The sequence below is a fragment of the Eutrigla gurnardus genome (genome assembly GCF_963514095.1).
Source record: "Eutrigla gurnardus genome assembly, chromosome: 21".
NCBI classification, from domain to species: Eukaryota; Metazoa; Chordata; class Actinopteri; order Perciformes; family Triglidae; genus Eutrigla; species Eutrigla gurnardus.
Window position 1 is genome coordinate 17,608,648 of NC_139932.1, and position 13,841 is coordinate 17,622,488.

The window sequence follows — 13,841 nt, forward strand, 5'->3', positions numbered from 1 at the left end:
ATAAACACATTTTCTACAACTATATTCTTACATACATTCACTTGAGCAATGGCGCTGCACTTCAACCTCAGAATAGCGCTACCTGGTTTTGACCATGACCCACAATTATCCCTTTGGCTACAGATAAAACCAGATAATCATGTGTTGTCTGAGAACAGACTCACTAATAAAGTGCTGAATACGTTAAATGATTTTACAGGTATTTCCCCGTTGCTCTGAGTCGCTTCTTCACACTACTATGCAGGTCCGCTTAGCATTAGCCAGTTAGCATACATCGCCGTCGCTCTATTCACATCAACATCTCTCTAAAACTCGTCACTTTGGCTCATATGTACACAATTAATCCTCGAGTCGCATGTTTAACTCTTCACACACATCATGTACACCCGTTTAAATGTATGTTTACTGACCTGTGGTAAGAATAAAGGAGATGCACGTTGTGCTGGTGTTAACTTCACGGCAGCAGGATTTATTCTTCCTCTTGACATGAAAATCCTATCCTACCACACGCGTGATGCGCCACCTAGCGGCCTGAGTGTGTCACAGCAGTATATAAGTGCAAGTGCCAGTGAATGCAGAAATGAATGAATATAAGTAAACCAATAAGTGAAAAATGATCAATAACAAATGATAGTAGGGGTGCCTGTTTTTCCTATCTATTTTCTCCTACTGTTCCTACTGTTTCTGTTTCCAGCCCTCTACACCAACATGAACAATTATTAAACATTACAATAATGTATTTAAAAAATCCACAAAATGACTCAAATTCAAGGTTTTGTTGTTTTGTATTTTCCCCCAATTTTCTGATACTTTATTGACTAAAACCATCAACTGATTAAATGACAATAGAAACAATCGTTAATTGCAGTACTAATCCACACAATCTTTAGTTTTATTTCATGGACATTTTACAATTTTCTTGCCCATTTGGGCTGCTCTCATGTGGATTTATACCCGGAAGGGAACTATTATCAAGCAACGTCTACTTATAAGAGAAGGATCTCTGTCAACAACATAGCCACATTCTGATAGTTAAAGAATAAAGTATTTAATAAGAACTGGATAGCAAAAATATACAGGTACTTTACAAAGCAGGGCACACTCGCTTAGACTCGACAGACCACACAAGGTAGTTAACTGCCCGAACATCACAAAAAACAATGTACCCATGTACAGAGGCTTAACGTCCTCGACATGGAGGTCGAGGGTTCGAATCCAGCCCGGGATGTATTTCCAGCATAATGTCTCTCTCTCTCCTCTAATTTCCTCACTATAATAAAATGCTTGATAGGCTGAGAAAAATATAAAAAAGTCATAAAAAACGCTGGTATCGCTTGTCGCACCAAGTCGGAGTGTAGTAATTCCAAAACAGTCATAAAAAGCCATGGTCAAATCTTTCGGGAGAAAAAAAAGTCATACTATAGCATGTCGAAAAAAAAGTGAAAAATCGACAAAATTCATAAAATGTTGTAAAAATAATTTAAAAGTCATAACATATGCTTGTAGATCGCGTGTCAATAAAAGTCTAAGTGTAGTGAGTCCAAATGGTCAAATTTTGGTCAAATTCTGGAAAAAATAAAGTCATACTGTAGCATGTGGAAAATTCCAGAAAAAAATCTGTCGAAATAAATTTATAAAAAAATATTAAAAAGCAGTCGTATGGCTTGTCGTGCCAAGCCTCTTTTTCAGATTTTTTTCTGGCATAGATACCTTTAATTTAGCAGTGGATAGAGAGGAAACATGCAGAAAAGGACCTCCGGCCGGGATTCGAACCGGGGTGGGCTGCGTATATGTGTACACAGGATGCGCTCTAACCACTCGACCTGAGTCTGAGTGTAGTGAGTCCAAAACAGTCATAAAAAGCCATGGTCAAATAAAAAAAAATAAAGTCATACTATAGCATGTTGAAAATTCACGAAAAATTCAGTCGAAATATATTCATGAAAAATTATGGAAAATTATTAAAAAGTCATAAAAACCGCTCATATCGCTTGACGCGCCAAGTCTGAGTGTAGTGAGTCCAAAACAGTCATAAAAAGCCATGGTCAACTTTTTCGAGGAAAAAAAAACAGTCATATGATAGCATGTTGAAAATTCACGAAAAAATCAGTCGAAATATATTCATGAAAAATTATGGAAAATTATTAAAAAGTCATAAAAACCGCTCATATCGCTTGACGCGCCAAGTCTGAGTGTAGTGAGTCCAAAAGAGTCATAAAAAGCCATGGTCAGATTAAAAAATAAATAAATAAATAAAGTCATACTATAGCATGTCGAAAAAAAAGTAAAAAATCAACAAAATTCATAAAATGTTGTAAAAATGTTTTAAAAGTCAAAACATATGCTTATATATCGGGTGTCAATCAAAGTCTGAGTGTAGTGATCCAAAACAGTCATAAAAAGCCATGGTCAATTTTTTCAGGGAAAAAAAAAGTCATGCATGTCGGAAAAAAAGTGAAAAATCAACAAAATTCATAAAATGTTGTAAAAATGATTTAAAAGTCATAACATATGCTTGTATATCACGTGTCAATCAAAGTCTAAGAGTAGTGAGTCCAAATGGTCAAATTTTGGTCAAATTTTGGAAAAAATAAAGTCATACTGTAGCATGTGGAAAATTCCAGAAAAAATCTGTCGAAATAAATTTATAAAAAAATATTAAAAAGCAGTCGTATGGCTTGTCGTGCCAAGCCTTCTTTTCAGTTTTTTTTCTGGCATAGATACCTTTAATTTAGCAGTGGATAGAGAGGAAACATGCAGAAAAGGACCTCCGGCCGGGATTCGAACCGGGGTGGGCTGCGTATATGTGTACACAGGATGCGCTCTAACCACTCGACCCCCAAGTCTGTGTGTAGTGATTCCAAAACAGTCATAAAAAGCCATGGTCAACTTTTTCGAGGAAAAAAAAACAGTCATATGATAGCATGTTGAAAATTCACGAAAAAATCAGTCGAAATATATTCATGAAAAATTATGGAAAATTATTAGAAAGTCATAAAAACCGCTCATATCGCTTGACGCGCCAAGTCTGAGTGTAGTGAGTCCAAAACAGTCATAAAAAAACATGGTCAATATTTTACCCCAAAAACAAAGTCATAGCATGTTGAAAATTCACAAACAGGCAGATGGTACGGTAACGAGACAGGAAAGATTCATGTTAGACATGAAGATCAAAAGGAACCACGGCTGGCCATCTTTCTACTTCAACATCCACAAGAGACGAGGTCGAGTCAGTCAACAGTTCATATGATTGTAAAATGAGACTTCCTCAGACATGTGGGATATCTGTGAAGTTGTTTAATTAACCTCCAGCTATACTTACTCAAACATATCAGTGCCAACATGAACTATTATTAAACGTTACAATAATGTTTAAGAAAAAAATACACAAAATGACTCGTTTTTTTGTATTTTATCACAATTTTCTGATACTTTATTGATTAAAACCATCAACAAATGAATGACATGAAACAATCTAGTTGCAGCACTAATCCACACAATCTTTACATGAATTTCATGGACATGTTATAGTGTTCTTGCAGATTTAGGCTGCTGTCATGTGGATTTATACCCAGAAGAGAACTATTATCAAGCAATTTCTGCAGGATGTTCTACAGTGAAAGAAAAGACAAATAAGGAGTTTGTTCGTATGCCTGAAACTAAAGTGATATATAGAATCTGTCTGACAATCAACAGTCACACTTGGTAGAGAGATAACGGAGATTCTTACATCAACATTCAGTAAATCATGATGATTGACATTCATTTTTAAATCTGAATAAACGACGAGCACCACTATGAAGAACTGGAGATGAGAGGTTCACGAACGTACCGAATCTATTGATCTTTAAGATGAACGATGGGAATGGAGTCACAGTTGTTTTTTTTTTTTTTTTTTTTTTTTTTAATGCACACACAAGCTCCTCCTTTCCTTCTGAGTGAAACGGAGAACAGGCACAAGGGGAGGAGTGCAGCAGAGTACAGGTGGTGCGGTGCTTGTTTGATATGCAAATATCGCATGACGTCATCTGAGTCGTCCACACTGCCTTTACGTGAGAGCCTCAGAACCACCGCCGTCTCAACAAGGAGGATGACCTACTTCCTTTGAAGTGAGTGGCGACCTTAAAAAGATAAAATGAGCCAAAGACAACGCAGCAGCATCTGGATGCACGTTTCTCATGACACAAACGGTAAAACAAAGAGTAATATTTGACAGAAAAACATCTCATTCAAATCCGGGTCAACGAAGCATAAAACCAAAGTAAATTATAATCAATATCTCAGAATAACTCAGATTTCCCACCAGTAGAATATATGTTGATGGGAAGTCTGCATTTGAATGATTCTGATCTAAATCATTGTAAAATGAGTTAACCCCTTAAAAACGGATCCACAAGATCCGTCTCCCTTCAAAGAGACATAAATCCCACCTCTGCTGAGAGCTCACCTCCCTCCCTGATCATCACAGAAACCTCCCTTTCACACATTTTGATATCAGCAGGTCTAGCATCACTAGCTCGTCCGATGCTGAACCAGGGGAAGAGTTTCTCAATGAAAGTGTCTCTGTAAGTGTAGATGTGAGTCATGTCTTCAGGGTTGTAGAAAGACACCTTCCCCCCATCATAGTCCAGCTGGACTCTGATCCTCTGGGGACTCTTCTTCACTCTGACAGTCTCACCATTGCCATAAAAGTATTTTCCATTCTTATATAATAAACTCCAGATTCCATATTTTGGTGAATGAAACATCTTTCCCGTCCTGTCATGTGACTCTTTTGCCAAACCTACCGACCAGTCTGGATGATCTCCGACTTCCACCTCCCAGCTGTGTTTCCCTGAGCTGAAGCCCTCAGAACCCAGAATGGTGGTGGTGGTGATGCTTCTCTCTGGATTGTCAGGAACCTGCAGGAGTGTGGACCGTCTCACCCTGGTCAGATCATCAGACAGATGGAGACTAGGGGATGCAGTGTTTGGGTCCAGAATGACAGGACTGAAGTGAACCACGTCCTTCATCTTCTCCCAGACCCTGAAGGACAGGTTGCCCAGATGCTTGGCCACATCTATCAGCGCCCCTGAGACCAGCTGTGGATCTGACAGTGAGGTCTGGACTCTGGTTCTGGTCTGAGTGGATTTATAACTGCTGAGGAACGGCATGTTGTCTTTCTGCAGGTCTTCTTCAACAGCAGAGATACTGTCTGACAGAGAGGAGATCTGATCCTGGATCACCTTCATCTCTCTGCTGATCCTCTTCCCCTTCTGCTCCTCTTCCTCCCTCAGAGCTGCCAGTCTGGACTCCTCTTCCTCTTTCAGGAACTGGTGCAGCTTGTTGAACTCTGCTCTGATCTGTGTCTCTGTGGACGACAGCTGACTCTTGGTGTGTTGAATCATTCCATCGTATGTTTTCTCCACTTGTTTGTGTTTGACCCTCTTGTCCTGCAGAGACTCCAAGTCAGATCTCAGCTGGTCCTTCAGGTCTCTGACTGCTTGTTCTATAGGAACCACCTTGTGACCCTGGTGGAGAGAAGACTCACAGACCGTACACACAACTCCATCTTCATCCTCACAGAACAGTTTAGACTCTTCTGGATGTTTACACACCACCTCCCCCTTCTCCTCTCCCTTTTCTGTCTCAGGTGATCCAGTTTTCTGTCTCTCTTTGAAGGATTCAGCCAGATCCTTCAGGGTGAAGTTCACCAGAGGATCTTCTTTGGAGGATTTTCTTTTACAAACAGGACAGTTTTTGTTGTTCGCCTTTCCCCAGAATTGTTCCAGGCAGCTTGAACAGAAGCTGTGGTTGCAGGTCAGAGACACAGGATCTCTGAAAGTCTCTGAACACACGTAGCAGGTCAGGTAACTTTCAAAAAGATCTCTCTCGGCCATTTCTTCTGGTGTGAATAATCCTTTAACAGCAAGACTCACCAAAGCCGTGTCCTTTTACTGATCACAATCCTAATGATCCGTGTTTGTAGTCGACGTCCGTCAGCCTGGAATGGCGTCTCACTTCAAATATGTCGAGTCACCTTTCACTTTCACTTCTCATCATTTTAAGTAAACAAGCTGACGTTCATTCTATCACCAGCAGGTGTTGCTGTTTGATTCACTATCAGATTTCATAGCAACTTTGCACATGAAGTGCCTTAGAATTTTTACTTGTAAGAAAGAAGTAATGTATTTGTAAGTGTAAAAAACAAAACATAAGATAAATGAGGAAATTCTTTGACATTGTAAACAAATGTCTGAAGACAGAAACACAAATAATCCCCATGCCAATGCATGAGTTACACAGATTAAATCATCATTTAATGACTTCTGTTTAAACCACAAAAAAGCCCCTGTGCTAAGACCCGACCCCGTTCGGTCATGATGGGGTTTTGGTCGTACGATTTTCCCTCTTATTTTGTAGCGTTATCTCTTGTGTTGTTGATTTCCTGTTCTGTACTTCCTGGTCCTTGTGGTAACCTCTCGCTTCTGGGCTCTTGACTATTCTACTTTTTTTTATTGTGTGAACCTTAATATATTGAAAATTTAATCCAACCTAAAAGTGGACCATTTCTTTAGAGCTCCCCCTAAACATCTCATGGGCAGCTGAGCTCCCCTGTTAATTTGAACCATGGTTTGAATTGTAAAATGAGACTTCCTCAGACGTGGGATATCTGTGAAGTTGTTTAGTTAACCTCCAGCTATACTTTCTCAAACATATCAGTGCCAATGTTGCCTCTCTAGCTGGATAGCCAGGGAGATCGTAGTCTGTGGTAAGAATAAAGGAGATGCACGTTGTGCTGGTGTTAACTTCACGGCAGCAGGATTTATTCTTCCTCTTGACATGGAAAACTAACTTCAGGTGTCAACATTTCTTTAGAATCATAATGGCCTTCTCTTTATCATTGTAAACATAACAAATTATTCACATGTTCATCTGCTTTACAACACTCAACTGTTCAACTCTCAGACACATTGAACAAATACATTTTAACCCATTAATCCGACATTTTATCATGTTCTCTAATCTATACTATTGTTTATCATCATGAAATAATGCATTTGTTTTTAACCAGTTTTTAACCAATTTTTAACCAACACAGTTTCCTATATATTATGAAATTACCTTTTTAACATGTAAGCTATCGTCTACTTTTATCCATGTTATTCTAAATCAATCATGAATCAACATTACACTCTTTGTATAAACACATTTTCTACAACTATATTCTTACATACATTCACTTGAGCAATGGCGCTGCACTTCAACCTCAGAATAGCGCTACCTGGTTTTGACCATGACCCACAATTATCCCTTTGGCTACAGATAAAACCAGATAATCATGTGTTGTCTGAGAACAGACTCACTAATAAAGTGCTGAATACGTTAAATGATTTTACAGGTATTTCCCCGTTGCTCTGAGTCGCTTCTTCACACTACTATGCAGGTCCGCTTAGCATTAGCCAGTTAGCATACATCGCCGTCGCTCTATTCACATCAACATCTCTCTAAAACTCGTCACTTTGGCTCATATGTACACAATTAATCCTCGAGTCGCATGTTTAACTCTTCACACACATCATGTACACCCGTTTAAATGTATGTTTACTGACCTGTGGTAAGAATAAAGGAGATGCACGTTGTGCTGGTGTTAACTTCACGGCAGCAGGATTTATTCTTCCTCTTGACATGAAAATCCTATCCTACCACACGCGTGATGCGCCACCTAGCGGCCTGGGTGTGTCACAGCAGTATATAAGTGCAAGTGCCAGTGAATGCAGAAATGAATGAATATAAGTAAACCAATAAGTGAAAAATGATCAATAACAAATGATAGTAGGGGTGCCTGTTTTTCCTATCTATTTTCTCCTACTGTTCCTACTGTTTCTGTTTCCAGCCCTCTACACCAACATGAACAATTATTAAACATTACAATAATGTATTTAAAAAATCCACAAAATGACTCAAATTCAAGGTTTTGTTGTTTTGTATTTTCCCCCAATTTTCTGATACTTTATTGACTAAAACCATCAACTGATTAAATGACAATAGAAACAATCGTTAATTGCAGTACTAATCCACACAATCTTTAGTTTTATTTCATGGACATTTTACAATTTTCTTGCCCATTTGGGCTGCTCTCATGTGGATTTATACCCGGAAGGGAACTATTATCAAGCAACGTCTACTTATAAGAGAAGGATCTCTGTCAACAACATAGCCGAATTCTGATAGTTAAAGAATAAAGTATTTAATAAGAACTGGATAGCAAAAATATACAGGTACTTTACAAAGCAGGGCACACTCGCTTAGACTTGACAGACCACACAAGGTAGTTAACTGCCCGAACATCACAAAAAACAATGTACCCATGTACAGAGGCTTAACGTCCTCGACATGGAGGTCGAGGGTTCGAATCCAGTCCGGGATGTATTTCCAGAATAATGTCTCTCTCTCTCCTCTAATTTCCTCACTATAATAAAATGCTTGATAGGCTGAGAAAAATATAAAAAAGTCACAAAAAACGCTGGTATCGCTTGTCGCACCAAGTCGGAGTGTAGTGAGTCCAAAACAGTCATAAAAAGCCATGGTCAAATCTTTCGGGAGAAAAAAAAGTCATACTATAGCATGTCGAAAAAAAAGTGAAAAATCGACAAAATTCATAAAATGTTGTAAAAATAATTTAAAAGTCATAACATATGCTTGTAGATCGCGTGTCAATAAAAGTCTAAGTGTAGTGAGTCCAAATGGTCAAATTTTGGTCAAATTCTGGAAAAAATAAAGTCATACTGTAGCATGTGGAAAATTCCAGAAAAAAATCTGTCGAAATAAATTTATAAAAAAATATTAAAAAGCAGTCGTATGGCTTGTCGTGCCAAGCCTCTTTTTCAGATTTTTTTCTGGCATAGATACCTTTAATTTAGCAGTGGATAGAGAGGAAACATGTGAGGAAGGGGGATGTGACATGCAACAAAGGAACTCTGGCCAGGATTCGAACCGGGGTCGGCTGCGTATATGTGTACACAGGATGCGCTCTAACCACTTGTCCACCAAGTCATGAGTGTCATGGGTCCAAAACAGCCATAAAAAGCCATGGTCAAATTTTACCCCCGAATAAAAAAAGTCATACTATAGCATGTCGAAAATTCACAAAATAAGTTGAACCACAAAATTCATAAACAATTATTAAAAATTATGAAAAAGTCCTAAAAATCTCTGGTATTGCTTGTCCCGCCAAGTCTGAGTGTAGTGAGTCCAAAACAGTCATAAAAAGACATGGTCAATATTTTACCCCAAAAACAAAGTCATAGCATGTTGAAAATTGACAAACAGGCAGATGGTACGGTAACGAGACAGGAAAGATTCATGTTAGACATGAAGATCAAAAGGAACCACGGCTGGCCATCTTTCTACTTCAACATCCACAAGAGACGAGGTCGAGTCAGTCAACAGTTCATATGATTGTAAAATGAGACTTCCTCAGACATGTGGGATATCTGTGAAGTTGTTTAGTTAACCTCCAGCTATACTTACTCAAACATATCAGTGCCAACATGAACAATTATTAAACATTACAATAATGTTTTAAGAAAAAAATACACAAAATGACTCGTTTTTTTGTATTTTATCACAATTTTCTGATACTTTATTGATTAAAACCATCAACAAATGAATGACATGAAACAATCTAGTTGCAGCACTAATCCACACAATCTTTACATGAATTTCATGGACATGTTATAGTGTTCTTGCAGATTTAGGCTGCTCTCATGTGGATTTATACCCAGAAGCTAACTATTATCAAGCAATTTCTGCAGGATGTTCTACAGTCAAAGAAAAGACAAATAAGGAGTTTGTTCGTATGCCTGAAACTAAAGTGATATATAGAATCTGTCTGACAATCAACAGTCACACTTGGTAGAGAGATAACGGAGATTCTTACATCAACATTCAGTAAATCAGGATGATTGACATTCATTTTTAAATCTGAATAAACGACGAGCACCACTATGAAGAACTGGAGATGAGAGGTTCACGAACGTACCGAATCTATTGATCGGCTCTTTAAGACGAACGATGGGAATGGAGTAGCTTTTTTTTTTTTTTTAATGCACACACAAGCTCCTCCTTTCCTTCTGAGTGAAACGGAGAACAGGCACAAGGGGAGGAGTGCAGCAGAGTACAGGTGGTGCGGTGCTTGTTTGATATGCAAATATCGCATGACGTCATCTGAGTCGTCCACACTGCCTTTACGTGAGAGCCTCAGAACCACCGCCGTCTCAACAAGGAGGATGACCTACTTCCTTTGAAGTGAGTGGCGACCTTAAAAAGATAAAATGAGCCAAAGACAACGCAGCAGCATCTGGATGCACGTTTCTCATGACACAAACGGTAAAACAAAGAGTAATATTTGACAGAAAAACATCTCATTCAAATCCGGGTCAACGAAGCATAAAACCAAAGTAAATTATAATCAATATCTCAGAATAACTCAGATTTCCCACCAGTAGAATATATGTTGATGGGAAGTCTGCATTTGAATGATTCTGATCTAAATCATTGTAAAATGAGTTAACCCCTTAAAAACGGATCTACAAGATCCGTCTCCCTTCAAAGAGACATAAATCCCACCTCTGCTGAGCGCCAACCTCCCTCCCTGACAATCAACAGTCACACTTGGTAGAGAGATAACAGGGAGATTCTTACATCAACATTCAGTGTTTCTAAACAGTAAATCATCATTCAAATGAAACACTGATCTTTATGAAATCCTAATGAGTCGCTGAGAGCTCACCTCCCTCCCTGTTTTTAATCACAGAAACCTCCCTTTCACACATTTTGATATCAGCAGGTCTAGCATCACTAGCTCGTCCGATGCTGAACCAGGGGAAGAGTTTCTCAGTGAAAGTGTCTCTGTAAGTGTAGATGTGAGTCATGTCTTCAGGGTTGTAGAAAGACACCTTCCCCCCATCATAGTCCAGCTGGACTCTGATCCTCTGGAGACTCTTCTTCACACTGACAGTCTCACCACTGCCATAAGTGTATTCTCCATTCTTATATAATAAACGCCAGATTCCATATTCTGGTGAAACAAATCTCTTTTCCTTCCTGTCATGTGACTCTTTTGCCAAACCTACCGACCAGTCTGGAAGGTCTCCGACTTCCACCTCCCAGCTGTGTTTCCCTGAGCTGAAGCCCTCAGAACCCAGAATGACGGGATAGTTAGTGCTTCTCTCTGGATTGTCAGGAAGCTGCAGGTCTGAGTCTCCCCGTCTCACCCTGGTCAGATCATCAGACAGCCAGAGAAGGGAGTGTACAGTGTTTGGGTCCAGAATGACAGGACTGAAGTGAACCATGTCCTTCATCTTCTCCCAGACCCTGAAGGACAGGTTGCCCAGATGCTTGGCCACATCTATCAGCGCCCCTGAGACCAGCTGTGGATCTGACAGTGAGGTCTGGACTCTGGTTCTGGTCTGAGTGGATTTATAACTGCTGAGGAACGGCATGTTGTCTTTCTGCAGGTCTTCTTCAACGGCAGAGATACTGTCTGACAGAGAGGAGATCTGATCCTGGATCACCTTCATCTCTCTGCTGATCCTCTTCCCCTTCTGCTCCTCTTCCTCCCTCAGAGCTGCCAGTCTGGACTCCTCTTCCTCTTTCAGGAACTGGTGCAGCTTGTTGAACTCTGCTCTGATCCGTCTCTCTGTGGACGACAGCTGACTCTTGGAGTGTTGAATCATTCCACTGTATGTTTCCTCCACTTGTTTGTGTTTGACCCTCTTGTCCTGCAGAGACTCCAAGTCAGATCTCAGCCGGTCCTTCAGGTCTCTGACTGCTTGTTCTATAGGAACCACCTTGTGACCCTGGTGGAGAGAAAACTCACAGACAGGACACACAACTCGATCTTCATCCTCACAGAACAGTTTAGACTCTTCTGGATGTTTACTACACACCACCTCCCCCTTCTCCTCTCCCTTTTCTGTCTCAGGTGATCCAGTTTTCTGTCTCTCTTTGAAGGAGTCAGCCAGTCCCTTCAGGGTGAAGTTCACCAGAGGATGTTCTTTGGAGGATTTTCTTTTACAAACCGGACAGTTTTTGTTGTTCGCCTTTCCCCAGAATTGTTCCAGGCAGCTTGAACAGAAGCTGTGGTTGCAGCTCAGAGACACAGGATCTTTGAAAGTCTCTGAACACACGTAGCAGGTCAGGAAACTTTCAAGAAGATCTCTCTCGGCCATTTCTTCTGGTGTGAATAATCCTTTAACAACAAGACTCACCAAAGCCGTGTCCTTTTACTGATCACAATCCTAATGATCCGTGTTTGTAGTCGACGTCCTTCAGCCTGGAATGGCGTCTCACTTCAAGTATGTCGAGTCACCTTTCACTTTCACTTCTCATCATTTTAAGTAAACAAGCTGACGGTCATCTATCACCAGCAGGTGTTGCTGTTTGATTCACTATCAGATTTCACAGCAATTTTGCACATGAAGTGCCTTAGAATATTTACTTGTAAGAAAGAAGTAATGTATTTGTAAGTGTAAAAAACAAAACATAAGATAAATGAGGAAATTCTTTGACATTGTAAACAAATGTCTGAAGACAGAAACACAAATAATCCCCATGCCAATGCATGTGTTACACAGATTAAATCATCATTTAATGACTTCTGTTTAAACCACAAAAAAGCCCCTGTGCTAAGACCCGACCCCGTTCGGTCATGATGGGGTTTTGGTCGTACGATTTTCCCTCTTATTTTGTAGCGTTATCTCTTGTGTTGTTGATTTCCTGTTCTGTACTTCCTGGTCCTTGTGGTAACCTCTCGCTTCTGGGCTCTTGACTATTCTACTTTTTTTTATTTTGTGAACCTTAATATATTGAAAATTTAATCCAACCTAAAAGTGGACCATTTCTTTAGAGCTCCCCCTAAACATCTCATGGGCAGCTGAGCTCCCCTGTTAATTTGAACCACAGTTTGAATACATATGATTGTAAAATGAGACTTCCTCAGACGTGGGATATCTGTGAAGTTGTTTAAGTTAACCTCCAGCTATACTTTCTCAAACATATCAGTGCCAACATGAACAATTATTAAACATTACAATAATGTATTTAAAAAATCCACAAAATGACTCAAATTCAAGGTTTTGTTGTTTTGTATTTTCCCCCAATTTTGTGATACTTTATTGACTAAAACCATCAACTGATTAAATGACAATAGAAACAATCGTTAATTGCAGTACTAATCCACACAATCTTTAGTTTTATTTCATGGACATTTTACAATTTTCTTGCCCATTTGGGCTGCTCTCATGTGGATTTATACCCGGAAGGGAACTATTATCAAGCAACGTCTACTTATAAGAGAAGGATCTCTGTCAACAACATAGCCACATTCTGATAGTTAAAGAATAAAGTATTTAATAAGAACTGGATAGCAAAAATATACAGGTACTTTACAAAGCAGGGCACACTCGCTTAGACTCGACAGACCACACAAGGTAGTTAACTGCCCGAACATCACAAAAAACAATGTACCCATGTACAGAGGCTTAACGTCCTCGACATGGAGGTCGAGGGTTCGAATCCAGCCCGGGATTTATTTCCAGCATAATGTCTCTCGCTCTCTCCTCTAATTTCCTCACTATAATAAAATGCTTGATAGGCTGAGAAAAATATAAAAAAGTCATAAAAAACGCTGGTATCGCTTGTCGCACCAAGTCGGAGTGTAGTGAGTCCAAAACAGTCAGTCGGAGTGTAGTGAGTCCAAAACAGTCATAAAAAGCCATGGTCAAATCTTTCGGGAGAAAAAAAAGTCATACTATAGCATGTCGAAAAAAAAGTGAAAAATCGCCAAAATTCATAAA

At 39.5% G+C, this 13,841-nt stretch overlaps 2 protein-coding genes across 2 annotated transcripts in view; both read right to left on the bottom strand.

The window, feature by feature from the left end:
* The window catches only part of LOC311032218 (uncharacterized protein), a 34,941-nt gene extending 28,946 nt beyond the window's left edge, over positions 1–5,995 (bottom strand). The window contains exon 1 of the mRNA XM_084038853.1: positions 4,416–5,995. Coding sequence (XP_083894979.1) covers positions 4,416–5,879 — 1,464 coding nt within the window. The 5' untranslated portion in view covers positions 5,880–5,995. The remainder of the gene's footprint in view (positions 1–4,415) is intronic.
* Positions 5,996–9,745: 3,750 nt separating this feature from the next.
* LOC311032418 (nuclear factor 7, brain-like) lies at positions 9,746–12,304 on the bottom strand. The gene has a single exon (XM_084039176.1). The coding sequence runs from the start codon at positions 12,213–12,215 to the stop codon at positions 10,752–10,754; it is 1,464 nt and encodes a 487-aa protein (XP_083895302.1). The 5' UTR covers positions 12,216–12,304; the 3' UTR covers positions 9,746–10,751.
* Positions 12,305–13,841: the final 1,537 nt, after the last annotated feature.

Excerpts from the sequence above, each read along its gene's own strand:
- LOC311032418 (XM_084039176.1), bottom strand. The coding sequence starts at position 12,215 with ATGGCCGAGAGAGATCTTCTTGAAAGTTTCCTGACCTGCTACGTGTGT.